General features: G+C 47.5%; 1 protein-coding gene across 1 annotated transcript; it reads left to right on the top strand.

Annotated features, from left to right (window-relative positions):
- The first annotated feature begins 3,801 nt into the window (after positions 1-3,801).
- On the top strand, positions 3,802-24,178 carry AIF1L (allograft inflammatory factor 1 like). Its single transcript, XM_035113267.3, has 6 exons — positions 3,802-4,542; positions 4,830-4,891; positions 11,358-11,424; positions 17,189-17,230; positions 18,799-18,961; positions 21,489-24,178. The coding sequence occupies exons 1-6, from the start codon at positions 4,512-4,514 to the stop codon at positions 21,574-21,576; spliced, it is 453 nt and encodes a 150-aa protein (XP_034969158.1). The 5' UTR covers positions 3,802-4,511; the 3' UTR covers positions 21,577-24,178.
- The last annotated feature ends 730 nt before the right edge of the window (positions 24,179-24,908 follow it).

Raw genomic sequence — 24,908 nt, 5'->3', positions numbered from 1 at the left:
CAGAGTCCGCCTCCAAACCTGATGTGTTATAATGGCCTACCTGGGATTTTGGCAAGTGCTAGCAGGTCTTTGCTGTCTGACATTCCACCCAGTGAAAATACAAGGTAAGACTCTAGTCCTCATGATTCTGCATAGGGACATGGGCAGCTGCCTTGTACAGAGTCAGACAATTTGTCCATCAAGCTCAATATCATCTACACCAGTGTTTCCCAAACTCGGGTCTCCAGCTGTTTTGGACTAAAATTTCCATCATCTCTGAGCATTGATCCTGCTAGCTAGGGATGATGGGAGTTGTAGTCCAAAACAGCTAGAGACCCGAGTTTGGAAAACCCTGGTCTACACTGATTGGCAGTGGCTCTCAGGAGTTTTGGGCAGGGGTCTTTCTCAGCCCTACCTGGAGATGCCAGAGATTAAACCTGTGATCTGCATGATTTCTGTTTGTCACTGTTTATTAAATAATACACAAAACACTTCCACCCTGTTATAAGGTGCACACACATAGCAAGCCACACTCCACAGAAAACCAATCCTTCACCTTCAAAATTAGGAAATATTCCCTGGGGGGGGGAAAGATTATTTTAGTACACAGAACAATCCTGAAGCCATCTTGGCTCTCTTAATGTCCCCAGATATTTTCCCTGCAGTAAAAGGAAGTACAGTGGTACCTCTGGTTAAGAACCTAATTCATTCTGGAGGTCCGTTCTTAACCTGAAACTGTTCTTAACCTGAGACACCACTTTAGCTAATGGGGCCTCCTGCTGCCGCTGCACCACCGCTGCACGATTTTTGTTCTCATCCTGAAGCAAAGTTCTTAACCCGAGGTACTATTTCTGGGTTAGTGGAGTCTGTAGCCTGAAGCATCTGTAACCTGAGGTACCACTGTACAGTATATTGGAAAAACCTTTCCCATATAAATTCTTCAAATCTTGTCAAAGGAGCATATTTTATGTATGAATAGGGGAGGTCTGTGACAATGGTTTTAGGAACTAGGATATTTGCAATTTCAAAAGAGTTAAGGCAATCAGGATAAGGCAATCAGCTGGCATTATCAGGTCTCTTGAGAGAAAGGAGACAAGTCACACACTCCTTGTATGATGCTTTTGGGTGACCTTTGGCTTAAGGGGTTGGGTCACTTCTAAAGCCAAAGATGTTTAGGACCCACCTTTGTTCTGGGTCCTCACCTCCTTGCAAGGGATGAGGGGAACTGTTGCTACAGAAAATAAATATATTCATTGCTTTCTTCTGCTGGTTCCTGCCTCCATCCATTCTTCTCTGATAATGGACAGAGGGGATGCAAAGTCCTTAGGGAGTTTGGCTGTAAAAGCCAACCCCAATTTTTCATATAACAACACTATTAATTCTACATGAATACAGTTTGCATTAGTTTGCATACAGTTCACATCCCATTTGGTTCATAATCTCTACTGTTGGTTTGTTGGCACTCGGTTCCTACCTGTTTAGAATGTACTATTGTCCATGCAGAAATAAAGTTCCTGGCCCTCATGATTCTGAATGGCAACATTGGGAACTGCCTTATGCCAGTCACACCCCTTGCTGCATTTGGCTCAGTACCGTCAGTGCTGACAGGCAGCAGCTCTTCAGGGCCTCAGGCAGGCCCTATCCAGAGATGCCGGAGACTAAACTGCAGACTTCCAGGTACTCTAACCTCTGAGCTACAGCCATTGCCTTCTCTGGTTCTCCAAGGCAAGCTGCTGAACCCTTAGCACCGCTCATTCCAGAGTCTATGAAACAACAGCCAGTTATGTGGTGCTCTCCCAAAGAAGACGACACCCAGACCTGAGAAACAGGAGTCTTGGGGAAGCATTGGGTTGTGTGGGGTCTGACTCAGCCACTAGGGTTCCATTAACATGAGGGGCCAGGCCAGGTGGGGAGAGGCTGCCAGCCCCACTCCCTTTGTTTCTGGCGAAGACAACAGGCCCAAAAAGGAAGGTCACTACATAATGGGCGTTTGGGAGCCTCTCCAGTGGTGATTCAGAACCTTGGCTTGGCCAACATGGGTGGGGGCCTTTTGGAAGGGCCTCACCTAAAACGAGTATTTGAAGCAAAAATCTACTCCCAGAGACTTGAGGGGAGAATTAAAAAAACAAGACTGAGCTAGTTTAGGCAGATTCTTTATTATTTTCGTTATGTATACAGGCATCCTTATTATTATCTTTTATTTATAGCACATAGGGAGGATCATCTATTTAAAGCCCCGCCCCGCCAAAAAAAAACCCTGGAGTAGGGTAAGAGGAGCTGGGAGCCACCACTTAAATTTGTCACAAGTTTGCCTCATAGCAAGGGGTCTGCACTCTGCAAGTGCGTAGTTATCTGTTCATCCATCTATATTATTCATTCATATAACAGGTTCTGGCATCAGCATCCTTTGTATCCTTGGGCAATTGAGGTAAGAACATAACAAAAGAATATACGAGCCCCGAAGCCGCATCAGGTCGGAAACCCAATCTAGTCCAGTGTCTTCTTTTCACAGTGGCTAACCAGATGCCCCAATGGGAATCCTGAAAGCAGGACCCAAGTGCAGCAGTACTACTTTCCACACTGGCAGTTCCTAGCAGTATTCGCTGTTCAGAACCACATTGCCTCCTTTGACAGTGGAGGTTATCTCAATTAAGGTACCACCTGCCCCTTTTCTCCGTTAACCAGCACTCTGATCTGATAAGGGCTGTGCCTTTGGATCAGGGAGACATCATTTAAGTTTCCCATAATGCTCCTGACAGTTCTAAGATGAACTGCTCCTGAGCAAGTTACTTAGTTCAGGGAGACTTCAGTGTTAAGCCCCTAGGCCTCCAAGGAAGCTTCATTAAAATCAGGATCCGGATCCTGCACAGGATCTTGACATGAGTCAGCAGTGTGATGCAGCAGCTAAAAAAGCCAATGCAATTCTGGGCTGCATCAATAGGAGTATAGCATCTAGATCTAGGGAAGTAATAGTACCACTGTATTCTGCTCTGGTCAGACCTCACCTGGAGTACTGTGTCCAGTTCTGGGCACCACAGTTCAAGAAGGATACTGACAAGCTTGAACGTGTCCAGAAGAGGGCAACGAAAATGGTCAAAGGCCTGGAAACGATGCCTTATGAGGAACGACTTAGGAAGCTGGGTATGTTTACCCTGGAGAAGAGAAGGTTAAGGGGTGATATGATAGCCATGTTCAAATATATGAAAGGATGTCATAGGGAGGAGGGAGAAAGATTGTTTTCTGCTGCTCCAGAGAAGCGGACACGGAGCAATGGATTCAAACTACAAGAAAGAAGATTCCACCTAAACATTAGGAAGAACTTCCTGACAGTAAGAGTTGTTCGGCAGTGGAATTTGCTACCAAGGAGTGTGGTGGAGTCTCCTCCTTTGGAGGTCTTTAAGCAGAGGCTTGACAGGCATATGTCAAGAATGCTTTGATGGTGTTTCCTGCTTGACAGAGGGTTGGACTGGATGGCCATTGTGGTCTCTTCCAACTCTATGATTCTATGATTCTATGATCCCTTGGAATCTCGCATGGCTTGCAGATTGGAGTAGTACACGACAGTTTGGGTGTTTTTTTGTTTTTTGGGGGGGAGAGGCAGACAGCCAGTGTTGTGCAGTGGCTAGAGTGCCAAACTAAGACCTGGGTTCAAATCCCCTAAGGTAAAGGTAAAGGGACCCCTGACCATTAGGTCCAGTCGTGACCGACTCTGGGGTTGCGCGCTCACCTCGCATTATTGGCCGAGGGAGCCGGCGTATAGCTTTCAGGTCATGTGGCCAGCATGACAAAGCCGCTTCTGGCAAACCAGAGCAGCACATGGAAACGCCGTTTACCTTCCCGCTGTAGCGGTACCTATTTATCTACTTGCACTTTGACGTGCTTTCGAACTGCTAGGTTGGCAGGAGCTGGGACCAAGCAACGGGAGCTCACCCCGTCACAGGGATTCGAACCGCCGACCTTCTGATCAGCAAGCCCTAGGCTCAGTGGTTTAACCACAGTGCCTACCTGGCCCTAAAACTCACCGCGTTACCTTGGAAGCTGATCACTGCGTCTCAGCCTAACCTACCTCACGGGGTTGTTGCGTGGGGAATTAAACCAGGAAGGCGGGAGCCATGAGGGCAGCCCCCTCGAGCTCCTCGGGAGGGGGGCGGGGGAAGCGGGACATCAACGCAGCGAACAAACCGAATGGTGTGGGGTTGCATTTTCTGTTCTCTGTGCACAGTGCAAGGAAAGGGTTAACCCTGCCAGCAGCCCATTTGCAACGGGTCTGAGGCCCCCCTCCGGGGAGGGCGGCATTCCTCCGCCTCCTCCGCCAGAGGGATGCGTGAGCCTCCTCAGCCGGCCTCTGCGGAGTCCCACTTCATGAATGACTCTGTTGGAAGTACCTGGGCTGGCTCGGTAGCCGTCCTGAGCAGAAGAGAGATATTCGCTCGCCACCCTGGCTGGAAACCCGCACCGTGCCGGCGGCGGCACCCAGCGGAGAAACTTTCTGCAAACTCCTCAGCCGGGGCCTCGCTCGTGAAATCTCCAGCATGTCTCTCATGCTCAACAGCGCATATCAAGGTATGGATGGTGGTGCAGATGTGACTCTTGCTGGGATATGGGGGAGGAGGCCCGGGGGTGGGGGTAATGTGGGACTTTGTCTGCTTCAAAGCGTGACAAGCGAGCTCTACTGCAACCGGAGATCCCCCTCTTGTTGCGCGGTGTCCCGGAGGGCTGCTTCAAAATCCTGACGCCGGCGCCGCTGCCCGGGAGGGTGTCACCTGCTCGCTGGTTCCAGAAGTTGAAGAACATCCAGAGGGTCACAGACACACCTGGGTTTACTACATGCTCCTCTCTCTTTTATCCAGGAGGGAAAGCCTTTGGGTTACTCAAAGCCAAGCAGCAAGGAAGGCTGGAAGAGATCAACAAGGTGGGAGCAATTCAATCGCAAGTTATTGACTTACATTACTGCCTGCTCTGGGATGGGTGGCTCTTATCCATTTCAGTTTATAATAATTGCATTCTTAAGTTTGAGTTCTCCACATTTCCACACAGTTTGATGTTTCCTTTTTTTAAGTCCTCGTGAAAATTCACCAGCATTTCAGGGCAAAGTGCATTTAAATGCAAAATGCAAATTTCTCACAAATCCCTAATCCGGCTTTCTTCCCATCAGATTGATAGAGAGGCTTCCAAATGTCAGTGGCAAGAAGCTCCCTGCCATCAGGCTTGCAGTCTAAAAGAACTAAGAACACATGTAGCTGCCTTATGCTGAATCAGACCACTGATTCATCTAGCTCAGCATTGCGTACACTGACTGGCAGCAGCTCTCCAGGGTTTCAGAGATGGAGCCTGAAATTGACAGACAGGGGCAGATCTACTGTGAAACTAAGGAAGCTGAAGCTTTAGGCCCCCTAATCCCAGAGGGACCCCAGAAACAACTAAGTAATTGTGACTTTAATTTGAGTCACCTTGATTTGATTCAAATTGATTAATTTTTTGTACATATGTCAAGAATCCCAAAGTTTGAGATTCAGAAGCACAGGTGTTGTAAAGGTGTGGCGATCCATTATGGAACAACCCCATTGAAGAGGTTAACTGTGGTTACCTAAACCTCGTTTCTGGTTGCGAAGGGGCCCTCATGACAGTTCAAACTTCAGGGCCCCCAAAATGTAGGTCTGCCTGTTGACAGATCCATCCATCTCTTTACACATGTGCAAGCTATCTGTATACAAGTGCAGATGTTTGTGGTGGTGCACGTGGGCTGAAGCTATTCAGAAATGCGGAGTGCAGATTAGAAGCCCTGCTGCACAACTGCTGAGTGTTCCCATGTACAGTATTCAGAAACTGGGTCCCTGCCCCCAAGGAATTTGCAGTCAACAGAGGCAAGGATAAGAGGAGAGGAAGCTACACAGGTATGTATGCAAGGGTAGGGTCTTAGCTCAGTGGTAGAGCATCTGCTCTGCATGCAGAAGGCCCAGATTCAGTCCTCAGTGGCATCTCCAAGTAGGGCTGATAAAAATAGTCCTTTGTCTGAAAGCTCAGAGAGTCGCTGCCAGTCAGTGCTGACAGTTCTGAGTTAGATGAACTAATGGTTTGACTGTACAAGCCAAGGCAGCATCCCAAGATGCCATTTATTCCTACCACTGCATGCAGAAGGTCCCAGGTTCAATCCCAATGGTTCCCCATCTTTGTGTTAAAAAGCTTTCAGCTGTGGATCATGGCTCACAAAATCTCTCACCTCTTTGCTGATGCAATAAAACAGATTTCAAAACAACCTCTGTTTAAGTGACAAAGTGATGTAACCATCAGCTTTGATTTTGGTGTTTCAGCCTGCAGAAGGTAGAAAAACCTGCTTTAGAATCTGGCTTATTCCCCACCTGTTTATTTGGGAGGGGGGTCCTTAATGAAAGAGATTCCAATGTCATTGGGACTTCAGGTATGTCCTTCTCTGTTGATATGTGGATGTGCTGCTGTTTACTTCTTGCAAGATCACATAAGTGCTAATTTGCAGCTCTCTTTGACAACTGGTTTAAGTTGGGAGGATACTGTTGGGTTCATTTTTTTTTTGTGTGTGTGTGTGTGTGTGTGTGTGTGTGTGTGTGTGTGTGCGTGCGTGCACAAAGGAAGTTCCCAGTGGAAACTGTGTGTGGCTGATTCATCAGCAACGGAGCATTCCCCAAGCTGGTGCCCTCCAGCTGCTTTGAACTACAACTCACACCAGCCCCTGCTAGCAATGCCACCCAATGATATTAAGATACAGTACATATTAAGAATTCCGTCAAAGAATCCTGGGAACTGTGGTTTCCCTATCACGAGTTCCAGTTCCCAACATATTACATTTCCTAGGATTATTTGGGGGAAGTCATATGCTTTAAACAATTGATGTAGGTCTGCCTTGATGCTTTGAGCTTCCCAGAGTTCCCTGGGAACAGGGACTGATTGTTAAACCACTCCGGCAATTTTAGTTCTTTGAGGGGAACAGGGGTCTCCTAACAACTCTTGGCACCCTTTATAAACTACAGTTCCCAGGATGCTTGCACCCTACAGTTTGTTAAGAAGCCACAACTGTTTAAAAGTGGTATGATTCTGCTTTAAATGTACATTGCAGAAGGGGCCTTTTCGTTGAGTAGGATTCTGTGTTCAGGGCAGCTTCCCTGCCTGGCAGAAATGCAAGCTGAGCCTGTATCTTTTGGAATGTCCTCTCACATATGATGCTACAAGGTTTTTTGTACTCACACACCTCTTCCTGCCTTCATCCTCCTCCATCTCCTGTCGCCCCACCAACTAGGCTTTAAGCATCCTCCAGTCTTAAGACTGGAGAGACCTGTCAGGAAGTGAACATGGAACCACTGCTACCAAATCATATGGGAAACAGCCTTACTAGAAAAGCTAACCAACAGACTCAAACTGACAAGGGGGCAAATAGAAGAGGACGCCTTCACCCCAGTAGGGCTCCACTTTATCACATACACAGCCCAACAAGACAATGACAAGAACCCACCGACAGCGTACAAATCAATCCAGCTAATTTGACCCAACAATTCCTCCCCCCCACACACTTCACACATGCAAACAAATCTCATTGCAGCCAACTAAACACAACCAACTAAAAACAACCAAAACACATGCCCTGGGCCCCCCACGCAACCTCTCTCACTACCAAGGAAATATAATAAATAAACAGAAAAAGAACCTACCCAAATGATACTGGCATAAAAAAACCCACATACACAAAGTATAATAATAATAATACTTTGTGTGGAACTTCATGCAGCCAGTCAGAAGCCGTGCTTTGGAAGTCAAACGTTTCGGAAGTCAAACAGACTTCCGGAACGGATTCTGTTCGACTTCCGAGGTACGACTGTACGACACCAATGTCTCACATCATATGTAACTGATATAAAGAAAAGACTTTACAACCTGAGAAAAAGAGACAATGCATGTACTTTTGTAAGGAAATAAAATATTTGGCAATAAATAAATAAATAAATAAATAAATAGGATTCTTTCTGCCTCTAGCCAATGAATGGAGATAATGGTTCTGGTTAAGGTGATTGGAGGAGTGGGGTGGCAAGAAGGGGTGAGAGAAAACACAACGCTTGTCAAGGCTTCAAGATCTGCAAATACTTTTCCAATCTCAGATTAGCAGAGCCAGTAACACAGGAGTAAACAAGGGTGTTCCCAGTGACCAGAGATTAATATCTGTCTTTCTCTGAGAAAATATTGGAGGGTCTGGAATGGCTGACAAAATCTCTTGAGTCCATTTTTCCTCCATGCACAGTCTCCCTCTTGGGATGGAGCAGGGATGAGAAAGTTTTTTTTATCCCGGGGACTGCACTGCATTCTGGGCAACCCTCCAAGGGCCACATGCCAGGGGTGGGTGGGGCAGGACGCACAAGCAAGAGGAACAATATTTGTGATTCCCCCCCCCTTTGTACAGTTGGGCTAATTTGTGGGCACAAAAACCTATCTCTGTTCTCCATCCAGTGAGAGACATGATTGGAGTCTGATGACGTATCCCAGCCAACCAGAAAAACAAAAGGGGGTTACAAAGCAGAGCCAGTTCAGGACATGGCCTGGGAAGAGGGTGTTTGGCTGAGAGGGTATGGCTGAGATGGTACAGTAGAGAGATCCGGAGGCCCACATGTGCCCCCCCTGGCCCTAAGGTTCCCCATTCCTGGGCTATAAAGCGTGAGTCAGAGTCATGTTTGTTATTACCTCTCCAGCTGTGCATGGGATCACAGTTGATCCTGCTCATAAAGCCTCCCAGATCACTGTGGAATATTTGACATTCCAGCCTTGTTGGGGATAGCATGGCAAGGTCGCCTCTGGGAGACAGCCAAGGCCTTCTATGGAAAAGGCAGGAAGCTTCTCTCAGGCTCCCTCCCAGGCTCGACTGGCCACAGCACATGGCAGCCTTACCAGTCCCCAACTCCTAACCTGGTCTCAGGTTCACAGCAGCAGGAGAGGCTTCCAAAGTGCGGCACATAACCTCTGACTCCATGCCTGAAACCAGAGCCCTAAACTTGGGACTCTGGCTGAGCATTAACCATGGAGACAGGAAGGGTGATTTTCAGGTACTGATTTCTCCAGCACCCATAGCTCTGTGGCAGAGTACCGACTTTGCAATGGAGAAGGTCCCAAGCTGAGATGCTGGAGAGCTGTTGCCAGCCAAATGCACCATTGGTGTGACTTTCTATATTGTATTCCTGGTGGTAGAACACCTGTGTTGCATGTCCCCAGTTCAATCCCCAGAATCTCTGGATACTGGTGGGAGAGACCTTCCATCTGAGATACTGGGAGTGTAGCTGCCAGTCCATGTAGGCAACAGGAGCTGGAAGGACCCGTGGTCTGACTTAGTAGAAAGCAGCTTCCTGTTGTTTTAGGAGAAGGGCCATAGCTCAGTGGTACAGCATATGTTTTGCTTGCAGGTTCAACCCCTGGCATATCCGAGGGAAAAGTGAGAAAGACACCCTCCCCCCAATGTAATTTCATAGTGTCTGGCACTGGCCCTCTCCATGTTTTCAGAGGGAATCTCTCCCAGCCCTACCCAGAGATGTCAGCAAACAAATGCTCTGCCTCTAAAACTAAAATACTACCTCTGTCCTTATGGCACTAAATAAAGGGATGATAAAAGGAAGAAGCTGTCTCCCATTGAGTCAGATCACTGGTTCATGTAGTTAAATATTGTCTGCACTGACTGGCAGCAGCTCTCCATGGTTTCAGACAAGGGTCTCTCCCAGCCCTACCTGGAGAGGCCAGTGGAGACCAAAACTGGAACCTTTTGCATGCAAAGTAGATGCTCTGCCACTGAGCCACGGCTGCCCCATCTCCAAAATCTTCCCCGAAGGCAAAATGGGAATTTACCAGAAACTCATGATCATCAATTTGGAAAACAGGCACCATTTAATCCAGAAGGCCAGCCCCTTTTCTTCCCAATAATAATAATTAATTAATAATTTTTATTTATTTATATGGCACTCACCTGGACTGGCTTGCTCTAGCCTCTCTGGGCTGCTCCCAACAAAAATATTAAAAACACAATAAAACAACAAACATTGAACACTTAGCCCTATACAGCAGGGCTGCCTTCAGATGTCTTCTAAATACGTCTTGCCCGCCTGCCTCTCAAACACAAGGCTGCTGTGCAGCTTGTGTTTGAGGACATGCTCTTGGGGAGATGCAGTATCCTGTGAGCTGGGTGTCATCCCATCAGAAGGCCCTGGTTCTGTGAGCCGAGAGGAGGACAGACCCAGAGCCAAATGGTGAGCAGATGTCGGTGATTTCTGCCATGTGGAATGTGTTGCTGGTGCCTGGGGGTGGGGGGTGGGGACAAACAGACTGGAGCCATTACATTCCATCAGGTTCCTAAGGGCTGGGAGGAAATTTGGAACAAGAGCCTCTGGCACGCAGCTGCAGAGGGAGCTGGCTGAGTGAGGGTCACCCAAGCAGCCTGGCCTGCACCCCACAGCACTCTTGCTCCTCTCCGCCCAGTGTGATGCAAACAGAAACAGGAGCGAAAATTCTTGGTGTCCGCATATTCATGCCACGTCCAGAACGGATCTAGCAAATATGACTGGACTTCGCTGCTTCCAGTCTGCAAGTGAGAAGAAGTGGTTATGTTTGTAAACACAACACAACACCACCAACACAATTTGCATCCCATTGAAATGAGTGGGGGGGGAAAGCAGTGACAACATCATTTACAGGTAGGTAGCCGTGTTGGTCGCAACAGAAGAAGTGTGCATGCACACGAAAGCTCATACCAATGACAAACTTAGTTGGTCTCTAAGGTGCTACTGGAAGGATTTTTTTAAATTTTTGTTTCAACATCATTTACGTAATGTGAGCAGTTAATTGTGTAAGTTACATCACTTCACCACAACAGACAGCAAGAGAAATAATGGAGTTTGGGGGCGAAAATGAACTTGGAGATGCCCTTGGGGGTTGAACCTGGGACCTTCCACATGCAAACCAGATGCTCTGTCATTGAACTGTGGTCTTTCCCCCAGAAGTAAAAATAGGATTCTAGTCCTCAAGGTCCTGGATAAAGAGCTGATTTTAAATGGGAGCCTAGAGTGTCTTACACTGAGTCAGAGCATTGGGTCATCTAGCTGAGTGCTGCCTGCACTGATTGGCCACTGTGCTCCAGGGTTTCAGGCAGGAAACATTCTCTGGCTTACCTGGAGAGGCCAGGGATTGAACCTGGGAGCTTTTGCATGCATGGCAAAGGCTCTGTCACTGAATTACACCCTGCTGCTGCTCCAGTTCAAATTTATATTCTCCCCACCTGAAGAAGTACCAGTGATATGTGGTATTAATCCATCTGAAGACTTTGTTATTACTTTCTTAAATGTATTGAATTCATTTCTCTCCCACCACCCTTTCTTCCTCAGGAGTTTCTCTGTGACCCAAAGTTCAGCGATGAAGAGCATTTGGAGGAAAAACTTGCAGTTTTCAAAGGTACATTGTTTAAACTGAGAGTGGGTGACAAAAAGCAGCTGATGCTACTACATATTGGGGGAACCAGAGTTAGGTGAACCAACTCTGACTCAGCCTATTTAATCCTTCTATCCCAATATGGCAGCAGCTCCACAATAACTGATACCGGGACCCTTCCAACTAAAGATGCAGGGGACCAAACCAGGGAATTTCTACAAGCAAAGCAGGTGCTTTACGACTGAGCCATGGCTACTCCACATATCCCCTGCACCTTCTAAGCATGGGCAGCCGTAGATGGCACTCCAGCTGCCATCATTCCTGGCCATTGGCTATGCTAGCTGGGACTGATGGGAGTTGGAGTCCAACCACAGTCAGAGATCCCCAGGTTAGAGATGGCTGGTGTATGGTAACTAGGGATGGACCCCACTGTCAATTTTGGTTTCTCTAAGTTTCTAATTTTTGTCCAGTCGTAAATTCAGTTCTCCACATTTCTGTAGTAGCTGGCTTTTTAAAACAACAACAACAACTCATCAGCATTTTAGCGTAAATTTATCCTATTTTTTCTGCACACTTTTGACTACTATACACATTTTTTTGCCATAAATTCCCCCTCCTACAATATATTTCTATCTATTATTTTCACGAATAAATGCATTTTTTTATTTTTGCAAATCTCTTCCAATACATGCATTTTGCACATACCCTCTGGTTCTGCCTTGCAACATACAGAGAAGTGCTAATTTCAAAGGATAGTGATGTTCCCGCATTTCTCAGAAATGTGAATTTGGGCAAACAAAACCCAGTTTCTCCTCATCCTGAAACGTGCCCAGGCCTTCAGAGAGCAACTCAAGCTGAAAGCCTCTCTTAGGTTTACATGCCCTGCCCCTCTCCCCACTGATTGAAGACCTTTAAAGGTAAGACAGTCCGCTGAAAGCTTCTGCTTGAGGACCTCCAAAAACTTAAGAGGTAGCCTTTGTCCATATGGAAAAGCTGGCTTTGGAAGCAGGTTCCTCAGCCACAAGCCACCATAGTCGCGCAATAACTCTTTGGCAATAGTGTCAGGGTGTGGGAGAGGATCACAAATCTTTGGGTCAGGGCTTTGGGACAGCTGTCTCTTTTTGACACGGAGGTTTCTGAGAAACACATGTGATTTAGGAATCTGTGTTTTTTGGGTTGTTGTTTTTTGGCTTCACTTTATTTCCTTTGCCTGGGGACTCTGGAGTGTACACAGATATGTTTCTGTTTAGGATTTAGTCTAAGGTGGGGACACTGACCCAAACTGACCTAGTTCTTTCCCCCCACGCTGGGTCCGGGGGATTCTGCAAGAACCACACAAGGTTATTGTGGTTCCATATGCATCCCCGTGGAATTACTGGTTTCCCTTTTGGCAAAACAATCACCGTGTAGTGAGCCATTGCACTCAACATGCTTCTTGCAAGCTGGATTGTTAAAGTTTGCCAAAAGATAGTCTGAAAATTTAGGGACCAAGGACTACTAATAGCTCTAAGTTCAATGGGTCCAATCATTTTCAACGGGTCTTCACTGTGAGTAGGACTAGCATTTGTCACAACCCACAATATATATATGTTTGTCATTTCTTCATTATAGAACTTTCAATGCACTTCTTTGCCCTGGCTTTCGACACTTGAGAATGTGCGTCCAGGGCCCACCCTATTCCTGTCACTGTAATCTGTTTTAACTGCTTTTAATTTTTAATTGTTTTAACTCGACCTTGTACCTGCTAGTGAAGGGGTGTGGGTAATAGATTTAACAATGCTGCTTCTAATTTCTCAACCCACCCTACATCTGTATCCTTGTGGTGTGGTGGGTGGGTTTTTTCTTGCATTTTCGTTTGTTTGTTTTTAAGCAAGGCCTGAAACATACCACACAGATAAATTTTCCCCCTCTGAATGTTTCTTCAAACATTGTGGCTAGTGGGTCACCAGTTTGTGGGTTCTTCTAACCCGAACCCACAACTTGCCTTCATTCTGCTGCTCCCCAGCCTTCCATGTTTTCGTCATGTTGATTCCAGCTCCCATTCAGCCTAGAGTCGCTGAGGCTGCTGCCAAACGCCTTCTCTGGGTCTCCCAACAATCACCCTGTTGTTCTGGCCTCCTTCTCCCCCGCTGGGCATGAGAAGTTGCAAGAGCCACTCTGCAGAATTGGCATTTGTGTCAAAACTATTTGTGTCTGTCCGTGTGTGCGTACTAAGGCAAGATTTTGCCCCATTGAACGGGGGATGAAAGACGGAACCTTTGGACCCTACACAGGAAAGCTTAGACTGCTGAGAAGGGGCTTGAGGAGGGGGAGGGCTTTTTTATTTTATTTTATTTTTAAAGCATGTCTTGTTCACTGCGGTGCTTCCCAAACTGGATTCTCAATAGACAGAAATAGATTTGGGGGTGGGGGACAACAACACACAGAGAGCAACTTAGAACCGGGTTACACAAATAACAGGCTGTGCGTTTAGTTGATCAAGAGTGGCATTGTGGGGAATCACACAACTGAATGCTTCTCTATACTGTACTACCAAAAAGAAAACCCTTTCACATAGAAAGCTAGAGTATCAGTAAGAGACGTTCTAACCTAGCAATCTAAAGGGCATGCTAACTTTCTAGATCCAAGGGTCAGGTGCTATAAGAACAGACCTCCGGCATCAAGCCCATAGACAACTCCCTATTAAAATCAGCTGTTAATCCAGAACTGGAATCTTCATTTCTAAGGGAAATAGCTCAGTGATAGAGAATATCCTTTGCATGCAGAAAGTCCCTGTCAGGGGATTGTTGCGGCTACTCCTGAGTAAAGACGCTCCTGTCCGTTCTGTATTTAAGGGTTTTATTGTGCATACTATTTACAGTGCAGAGATAACAGAAAACATGACCTCCTAGTCACTCGTAGAATCCGGCAATGGCGCCCTTCTGCTCCGGGGCCAGCATAATAGCTTGGGCACTCTGAAACTCTCTAACCTTGTGTTTGGGCACGCGCCTCAATTTGGGCGCCGGAAGTGGCTCCTACTTGTTGTCTGGAGTGGTGCAGGGGCTCTGATACATTGCTGAGCCGTCCCTCCTCCACTCCGCTCCCATCCTCATTTCCTCCCCCTGACCCGCTGCCGCTGCTCTCGCTAGGCGAAGTGCTGGTCAGGATGATGGGGGGGAGGCTCCCTGTAGGGAGGTCCCCTGACAGTCCCAGATTCAGTTCCCCGCATTTCCAGGGAGGCCTGGGAAATTCCTGTGCATGAAACTCTGGTGAGCCACTGCCAGTCAGAACAGACAATACTAAGCTAGATGGACTATTGGTTCGACTCGGCGTAAGGCAGCTTCTTACGCTCATCAGGAGCATCTATAGCCCAGTGGGAGAGCATCTGAGTTGCATGCAAAAGGTCCTGGGTTCAATGCCTGGCATCTCCAAGGAGGGTTAAGAGTGACGCCCTGCCTTAAACCCCAGAGAGCTGCTGTCAGCAGGTGTAGACAATACTGAGTAGATGGACCAATGGCATCTTTCCATGTTCCTGTCCGTACCTGGAGTTGCTGAGAATTGAACCTGGGACCTTCTGCATGCTTATCATGTGCTCAATTGGTGGTGCCCCATAGTGTTAGAGCAGGCATCCCCAAACTTCGGCCCTCCAGATGTTTTGGACTACAATTCCCATCTTCCCTGACTGCTGGCCCTGTTAGCTTGGGATCATGGGAGTTGTAGGCCGAAACATCTGGAGGGCCGCAGTTTGGGGATGCCTGTGTTAGAGAGTGGGGTATATTTAACGTGAAGGAAGACATGCAATTGAATCAGGCAACCCAAGAAGCTCTGGAAGTGATTCTCCAGGATTCCCAGATAGACCTAGGGAAAAAATTGCTGCTGGTTTAGGTAAGGCTGGATTGTGCTTTTGCCCATCAGTGTGGCCGCCAGCTTCAGAAAAGGACCCAATCCTCCCAGAGTATGCCACAGGTAATAAACTGTGTGGAGATGAAGGAAGGCTTCTTTTCCAATTCCACCCTGTGTTTATCACACGCGGTAGCACTTCTGTTCTGCTGCAGTTCATCTCCTGCCCAAAAACTATGCTTTCCTCTCGCGTTCTGTTGCGGTGAAATTAAAAAACTTCACTGCACAATTGCCCTTGCAATATCCTAGCCCATTCATTTCAATGCAAGGGGGAATGCAGTGCAAAGAGGGGGGGGGCATGTGTGGCTCTTTTTTTTTTTAACATAATCAATTGCATATCATTAGTGGACTAAAAGCAACAACAGTGAAAACCACTTGCATTCGCTGGATTGATTTATGTTCCAGACATGGTACAAATAAGCGAACATTGGCAATTTCTGCTCCTGCTTTGTCTGAATTCTCTGACATCCCTAGAGCAGTTCTGCCCCCCCCCCAAGAAAAGCCTCTGAATGGGGTTCCTAATTAGAGCCTCTAAACTGCCATATGGGCTAATTGGGTCGTTGTGGTACGTTTGGGCCTGTCTTAAAGGGTCTTTGTGATTCTTCATGGCACCCATTTCACACACGCAAGCACACACACACACACACACACACATACACAACCCCATCGAGGGAGGGGGTACTTTCTGACTGGTCCACAGAATATGCCTGCCAGCCTCCTTTTTTGTGACATGGGCTAAGTGCCCAGCAAGGATGAGAGCTATCAAGTGACTGAGTTTTTAAGCATGAAACCAAGGTCCCAAAAGGAAAAAGAAAGAAAAGGAAGAATTATTGCAGGGTTCGAAGTTGGGGAAGGTTACTTAAAAAGAAGAGAAGAGAAGAGGAGAGGAGAGGAGAGGAGAGGAGAGGAGAGGAGAGGAGAGGAAAAGAGAAGAGAGGAGAGGAGAGAAGAGGAGAGAAGAGGAGAGAAGAGAAGAGAAAGCAGCAGGAGGAAATCTGTCAGGGGAATTTTCCAGCAGGGTAGGAAGTGGTGCTGTTGATTATTCTATTGGACCTCTAACCAGAAAACAAAAATGTGGATTTTGCAAATGCAGAGAGAGAGATGGGCTTCCAAGGTTTTGTATGCTTTGGAAAACTTACTGGCGCCATGGCAGCAAGGCTGCAGTCTCTACAGATGCTAACCTGGGCACAAGTTCTACAGATCTCACAGAGTCCTTCTTCAATCGGCCAAAATACACATGGCGTGAAAGGTCCATGAAAGGGATCTTCCCTTATATTTTCTTTCAAACAGGTTCATGGGACCCTGAAGGAGTGATGGACAAATATGTCAGTTTCTTTTTCCATTTACTCCAATTATAAGTTCAGTTCACCACATTCCCACATCCATTTGAGATTACTTTCTTCTTTTTTTAGAAAGTCCTCGAAAAACACACCAGCATCTTCCTTAGTTGCAGAAATTGCCAGGTTCAATCCGCAGCATCTCCAAGAGGGCTTGGAAGGAATCCCTGCATGAAAACCCGGGTAGCTGCTGCCCGCCGGTATAAGACAGTACTGAGCTAGATGGACCCAATGGTCTGGCTTTGTATCAGGCACCTTCCTATGTTCCACGTGTGCAATTCTCCTCATATACATATTTTTTGCAAGCAATTCCCCTTAATAGAATGCATTTTTGTGTATCTTTTCTTTTTGGCCTGAGAACTGCACTGCAAAATTTGAGGGAAGAGCAAATTTTGAAGGGTTAACAGGGTTTCGGTTTGCAAATCGCAGATTCAGAAAGGTTTGCGTTCAAGTGAGAGCCAGACTGAATTTATTTCCCCTCCCTACTGTGTTGCTGTTTTGAAGACAAGCGGAGTTGGCAGGGTGCCAGGTGGAAGTTTTGATTGTGCTAACATGTTCGTTGTATTTTATAGAAAAGTACATGGAGTTCGACCTGAACAACCAAGGTGAAATTGGTGAGTGGCTTCTGTTAAAATTTGCAAAGCTTCCACTCCTGGGTTATGCTGGGCCTTGTTAATGGGGATGCAGAGGTGGGGAACCTTTTTGACCTAGTGGACCAGGTTGTCATTTCCCCCATCACGGTGGGACCAGGGCCGGCTCTAGGCCCCCTCCCGGTGGCGCGGGGCGCCAGGCCACCAGGGGTGCCGCTGTGCCCGCTGAGAGGCGTGGCTGAGGCTGCCCCAGACGCGCCTCCGCTGTTCAGCGGCTTCAAGCCACTCTCCGGAGGCACGCGGGCCTGGGGCTGCCTCCGCTGCGCGCAGGGGCGTCTCAACAGGGGGCGGGCAGCGCCCCCTGGTCCAGGGCTGGCCCTACGGCAGGCTAGGTGGCGCAGTGCAGCTGTGCCCGCGGCAGCCCCCCTGCGTGCGGCTCCCGCCCACTGCGCTGGGAAATGGGGTGGGGGGGCGCCGGAGGGATCCGGCGTGCCAGGGCACCGGGCATGCTTAAGATGGTCCTGGGTGGGACAATCCACCAGCTAACCATCTGATGGCAGTTGATTGACAGGTGGGTTGTTCCTAACACCTGTCAGAAGTAGCTTGTTGGGGATGGGGGTAGATACTGTACAAGTATGATTCATGGGGTGTTCACTCTTGCTTTCTGCAGGGTTCAGATGCATGAACCAATTCCATCTAGGAATTGGCTGGCATGCCTGAACCAAGAAGGGCTGAACACACGAACACAGAAAAATGGCTTGGTGAGCCAAACAATGAGTCCTGGCAGGCCAATTCTGACCTATGGGCCGGAGGTTCTCCACAACACTTGGTATAGTGGATCCCTGAATCCCATCCATTGCATACATTTAATTATTATTGACCTACCTGTGTGTATTGACCTACCTGGTTTCTAAGATCAGTGGACAAGGCGCTCCTGGTAGTCCCTCCTCAATGTGACGTGCATGGTGTGGGGCCCCAAGAAACGGTCTTTTCAGTGGCAGCCCCTTGTATGTGAAACTCCCTTCTTACTGAGGTGTGTCTGGCCCCATCTCTTCATCATTTAAGGTGGCTGGTTAATATGCAGATTTTTTGGTTGACATTTGGAGGAGGTGAGGCCTGATTGCGCAAGTGTTCTTTAGTGATTTGTTATGTATTTTTAAGAACTGTGTTATTTTATGGATTTTAAAAATCTGTCTGCCTGTAGTAAGCCACCCTGTGGTTTGCACAGAGGTGTTTGAATTCTCTAAAATATACAGTATAAATTATTGCTATTATCAGTGCTCCTTTTCTAGAAAAAGAGGTGCTGGAACTCACCATGAATATCTCCCTTGTTCTCTTATAATGGCAATGGTGCCCACCTGAGAGGTGCCGGAACTGAGTTCCAGTGAGTTCTGGATGGAAAAAAGCCCTGGCTTTTATTATGGTAACCATCATTACCACTCAGAATCAACTAGGGGTACAGTTGGTTCTAAGGAATTTCTAGAGTGGAGGGGGAACGGTCTCCCATGCCTAATCCATCTCTATCAGGCACTATAAAGTCATGTCCCTTATTGTCTGTACCACTCATCACCCCTTGTTATCATTCCTTGTAGATCTGATGTCAGTGAAAAGGATGATGGAGAAGCTGGGAGCCCCCAAAACCCACCTGGAGCTGAAGAAAATGATCTCGGAAATCACCGGAGGTGTCAGCGACACCATCTCTTACCAAGATTTTGTCAACCTGATGCTTGGGAAACGGTCCGCAGTCCTCAAGTTGTGAGTATCCATAATAAGAGGGAAGGGGTATGTTTTGGGGTGGCTGAGCTCCAGTGGAGGCTGGCCCGTCAGGGCAAATGGGTCACTGCCCCACTTAGCATAATGAATGGCACAGCGCTGTCTGACCCTGAAGTGGAAGGAACCCTGAGAGCAAGATGCATAGTATCATAGAATCGTAGAATTGGAAGGTATCCCAAGGATCATCTAGTCCAACCCCCCTGCAATGCAGGAATCTCAGCACCTCAAATTGCTCCACTTGCACAGCTTGCTCCAAGGGAAAGCTGGAGGTTGGTTGAGGCCTTGTCACTCCCTCTGACCAGACTACCTCTCCCGTCCCAGGCTCTGCCGCTCACACCTGAGAGGCACAACTTCTCAAAGGGATAAGCTCCTAAAGGCAAGTACGTCTCCCTCTCTCTGTGTGGCTTCTGGCTTGCTGTGTTCCTTGCGCTGTTAGACAGGTGCTGTGGATCGGGAAGTACGTGACCCCTCACCCATGTAAATTGGGCTCAGGGGAAGGCATCTGTGAGGGAAGGCCTTAGGGTTTTTAATTTGGTGACTGAAACCAGGTTCTGTTCATCAGAACATCAGTCCCACTCTTAGCCAGCTCATCTTCTGCCATCACTGAGTTTTGCTTGCTGCTCAGGGCTGAGGCCTTGACTGCTGCAATCTTCTGCTATCTGGCCTTAGGACTGGAGGAAGCTGCCTTACCCAGAATCAGACCTTTGGTTCATCTAGCTCAATACTGTCTACACTAACTGGCAGCGGCTGAATAGCATTATTTTTTTCCTTCCCCCGGCCTCCATAGCTGGAAGTAGCAATGCTTCTGAATGCCAGTTGCTGGAAAACATAGGAGGGGAGAGAGTTCTTGGGCTCAGATTCTGCTTGCAGGTTTTCCACAGGCATTTGGGTGGCCACTATGAGAACAGGATGCTGGATCAGATGGGACACTGGTCTGATCCTGAGGGGCTCTTATTATATCCTCAAGTCTTTGCAACCAGCCTTTGAGATTCCCGGAGCGGGCATACGACTGGCCTCTGTGAGAAACTGAATCCTGGACTCAGCAAAACCTTTCGGCCTGGTGCATCATGGCTCTTTGTTATCTCCTCATGTTACCCTCCTTCTCAAGTTGGCTTCTGTCTCCGTTTGCTGAGGAATAGAGGAGGCCAGTTTCCTCTCCCCCACCCCTGTCCCTATACCAACATGAATAGCCCTCAGAAGACACAGGTCCCTTTTTCAGAAATGAGCACGCAAACAAGCCACTCATTGTCTCTGGCCTCCTGTCTCGGTTTCCGCTCCCGTTCCAGAAGCCGACTCCCCAACTGCAAACAATAGACAGTGAGGGCTGAGGTAGCTGTTGAAGTGCCCACGGCTGTGAGTGTGTGAAGTGGCGCCTGTTGCAAAGCCTTCTGGGATATTTCCGTCCATTTACTGAGTTTCCCCTTCAGCCTGTTAATGCAAAGGCTGACCAGTGGGGTGGGGGCAAATGCGATAGCTACGGCTATAAGACTTTCAAGCGGCATGTTGCTGTTTTAGGAAGGGATGGTGGCTGACCCACCACTGTGGGGAGGGGGCAGCTCGAGGTCTGAGGGAGGGTCCGGCAAAAGAGTCTCTGGCAGGCCACATCTTGCGTCCATGAGCCTGTATCCGGCAGTGGTGGAGGGCAGCAGCAGCAGCAAAAGGAGAACGAGGTGGCTTGGCATCGCCATGGTGATTTCCCACAATGCCTCTGCTGCAGTGCGGCTCCAGGGTAAGGGTGGGGAAACTGCAGGCCCAGGGACCAAGTTGTTGTGGCCCTCGGGGCTGAAGATTCTCCACCTGTGTCCCGGCTGGGCCTACCTTGCAGGGTTGTTTGGAGGGATTCCAATGTAACCCATGTGAACAGATCTAAACACTCTTTTGAATATCCATACAGCATACTAAGACCCTAAAATGCAATGCACTGTCTTCATAAGAAGCAGCATTTTTATACTGTTATTAAAAATAGCAGTTTATGACCATGAGTGTGCCTAGCCAAAGTACACCATAAACTTCTAACGGGACACAGAGGATAAAGAGTTGTTTATCTTGCTTCGTTTGCATCAAGTGGTTCAGTGGTAAGATTGTTTCCTCCCCTCGTTGCTCCCGCTGGGAGCAGGATGGATCAATTTGCGTTCACACCCCAAACAGACTTTGAGCCAAAGTTTTGGAGTGGAAGATTCTGGGGTGACTCCTAGTGACCAATATTGCCCTCTGCTGGCTAATGCGAGATAAACACAAGTTTCATTTAAGGACATAATACTACAGTATTATTATTACCTTTATATTTATATTTTGGAAAGTTGGTTATGCAGCTGGGTGCTTCTTCAGATATCGTAATCAATGCATGGAGGTTCCCAAGATCAAGGAGCACTGACTTCAGAACTGCAATGATTCTTCGCTCACTGAGAATTCCCAAGCAACACCTGACTGGCAGGTTGCTAGTCATTACACTAGTAGCCCAGCTCTTCCTAACAGGTTTTCTTCTGTTGTTTCTTTGTTTTTCTTTCAGGGTCATGATGTTTGAAGGAAAAGCCAACGAAAGCAACCCAAAGCTTTCAGGCCCACCTCCTGAGAGAGATATCTCCAGCCTTCCTTGAAAGGAAAACGAGCCCCTCAGAGCCTACCTTGTACGCTTTCATATTGCGCACCAGAGCGGTTTTACCTGGGCTTCCTGATGCATTGCTTTGATACTGGACAGTCTTAGAAAGCAAGAAACTAACCAGCCTTTAGCCAAAAGGAATGACAAGGGATGTTCCAGGGATTTCTGCTGGAGGAGTCCCTAAGTAGCCATGCATTCTATTTTAATTTTTTAACTGAAAACCCTCCCTTGCCTTTCCCACTTTGTTTCTGGGTCCTGGGGCATCCTTTTTTATTGTAATTTCATGAATATTTGTGTTCACGGTGATATCAGGTCACAAGCCATCCCAGTGGCATTGTGTGGGCAAGGTCACGGGGTGGTTGCCCTGGGTTCAAAATTCTTAGGAATTTGGGTAGTGGCTCTCCGTCGTGCTTGTCCCAAGTGATTTGATATGTGCGCATTGAAGATACAGAAGTCAGTGTGATAGAGTATTTCATTTACTTTATTCAATACTGGAATGGTGGAAGGAACTCGGGGAGTGCTAACGGCCCATGGGTTAGAGGGCACAACACTTGCCTTGCCCCGGATGCTGGCAACCCACGCTACACCATGGCACCATCCCATTCTGAATACAGTTTGCACCTGCAAAAATTTATGGGGCAATCCTTCTTTGTTTCCAACTGGCAAATGTCCTGTAGCTTCGTGCTGAAAACCTGATAACTTTCCATGCCACAAATGTTCTGGTTTATTTAATTTTGTTCCTCTTTTGTTGTGGTATACCGGTAGCACAAGAGTTCAAGAGTTACCCCTCCAGATGACTGAGGGAAGCCTTGCAGAACAACTAACAAAGCAGAATGATACATGCACAGTCCAGGATAAATTCACTACTGATCATTACATGAATACCTAGTTGCAGAATACCTAGGGTTGCCCTATCTTGAAGAGCCAAAGAGAAGACAGCCTGAGCCGTTGCCAGCCCGGGGAAAGAGGCATGTGGGCGCATGGGGCCACCGCCGTGTCTGCACGCCTCATTCCCTGGCTCAGGCTGGCAGCAGCCTGAGCCCGAAAAACTTGTACATTTCCTTTAAAATGTAACAATCTGCCTGGATGGGCATCTAGGCCAGTGTTTCTCAACCTTTTTTGGGCCACGGCACACTTGTTCCATGAAAAAAATCACGAGGCACACCACCATTAAAAAAGTTAAAAAATTTAACTCTGTGCCGCCCTATATTGACTATATAATTATGACTGTAAGAAACACTTGCCAATTGCTGTGTTGGTTGCAATCTCCTGTAATAAGGCTTCACAAGCAGCTGATTTCTCTGCCAGCACAATCCTTTGCTCAGCAAGTTTCAGGTTGAGCTCATCTAGCCAGCTTCTTTAAGTTTGTTTTAGACCCACCCTCCAGTCGTTTGCACTGAGCTTTGGGAAAGAGGAGGAGAAATATTGCTTTCCGCTAGGCACGTGACAATGCAAATCGCCCTTCTCGTCACCGCACGTCGCGGCACACCAGCCAGCGTCTCGCGGCACACTAGTGTGCCCCGGAACAGTTGTTGAGAAACGCTGATCTAGGCCCTCCAAAAGAGTACATGCCAGGGTTTTCCCGGACATATGGCTACCCAATAATACACCTGCCCCAAACCACCAGTCTGGAGGGGATCGCCCTCAGAGTTGTGGAAAATAAAAAAGTGAAAGTGAAAGCAGAATCCCATATTGTAGAGCAGTGCCCCATTTGCTTCAATGGACAAGACTCCACTGCTGACCAAGATATTGAGGCCAAGTGTGTGTTTCATGAAGGTGACGGAAGCGATGGCTTCTTTCGAGATCTTGCTGTTGCCCTCACTTCTCACTTCTCCTATAGTGGGAGGGGATGGCCTTTCCTCTGTTGCCACTCCCACTGGAGAAGCATCTGCAGCCAGGTTTGGGTGAGATCTCGTGATCCTCTCATGAAATTTTGCCGGAATCCGGAAACTGCAGCCGTGCCATGTGATCCTGCTAAGAAAGGCTTGGGTTGTGGGGCAGGCACCATCTTCTCATTTTGCCTCAGGAGGCAAAACAGGACTTGCTGCCCCTTGCCTAGCTGTGCCTTTGTCCTCCATATTCTGCAGCTAGGATTCACCAGGACCTCTTTGCTGTCTCAGAAGCAAGACACCTTTGTGCCAAGACAAGCCTTCCTTTAGCTTGAAAACAAAAGAACCACCGAAAGAGTGAATGAGTTATCTTACTTCATACTCCTAAATTCAAAGCCCTGATCTGGCAAGCAACATCCATAAGCGGGCTTCATTTTTTATTTTATTTTTGCACGTTGATTTCTTTGGAAATACAGTCTTGCATTACATTTGCAAAACCCAAACTTCTTTGCCATACCTTATTTAATGCTTCTCCAGCCTAACAGCCAATTTTCAGCAAGAGGATCTTCCCAGCATTCCTGAAAGTCAAGTATTCCTTGCTGTCATTTTCTACATTTGTGGCATCTTGAACTCTGGTTGATTTCGTCTCCCTGGTTGTTACAACTTTACTGGTTCCTTGTCCTGTTTTTCTTAAGTGTTTTTCTCTGCAGTTTTTGGCAGCAGTTGTTGTTTTAAAATCTCATGCTTATAAAATAATAATAATAATAATAATAATAGCAGCAATGTGGTCATTCTCTAAAAACTCTGGTTTGTATAAAGCAGAAGTGAGCAAACTGGGATCGACTCCTAGATCTCTGAGTGATTTTGAGGCTTTGTACACATCATAGAGTCAAAATGTATTTAGAGCACATACACTCAAGAATCCTGGGAACTGTAGTTTTTTTCCTGCAAAACATGGGATTTGCTCAAGCAGCTCATACCTCCCTATTGTTTCCCAGTGGCCCTGCTTGGTTCTCTGCTTAGCATCACTTGTCACCTGAGTTTGCCATTTGAATAATTAGGGCTCACCTTTTCACATAGCTAGTCAAAAATAAAATAAAAGAAAGCATATCTGGGGGGAAAGAGAAGCATGCTCTGGGAATAAGTTACATCCAAAAAGGTGCTAGCTTAGTGGTCATAGAACACCTGCTTGGCACATAAAAGGTCCCAGGTTCAATCCTTGGTAGCTCCAGGTAGAGTTGGACTGACTTCATATTGCTTAACTGTCCTGGGACATCCTGGAATTACAGAAGCCATCTCGGCTTCTGATTCCATCCTGGGATGTCCTGTTTTGGCTCTGGCAGAGCGTGAGACCAAAGATGCTTTTTAAAATGGTGTCACACTCTTGCCTTGGGCCCCTGCACTGCCCCCTTCTCTTCCTCCACATGGGCCAAGTGGTGCCAGCTTCTAGAAACCCCCGCCTTACAACTCTGGCTGGAAGGAAGTAGAAATCACTGTGGCT

The sequence above is a fragment of the Zootoca vivipara genome, chromosome Z2, assembly GCF_965207765.1.
Source record: "Zootoca vivipara chromosome Z2, rZooViv2.hap1.1, whole genome shotgun sequence".
NCBI lineage: Eukaryota > Metazoa > Chordata > Lepidosauria > Squamata > Lacertidae > Zootoca > Zootoca vivipara.
The sequence above is the reverse complement of the archived record's forward strand: the minus strand, read 5'-3'. Positions and strand labels throughout refer to the sequence as shown.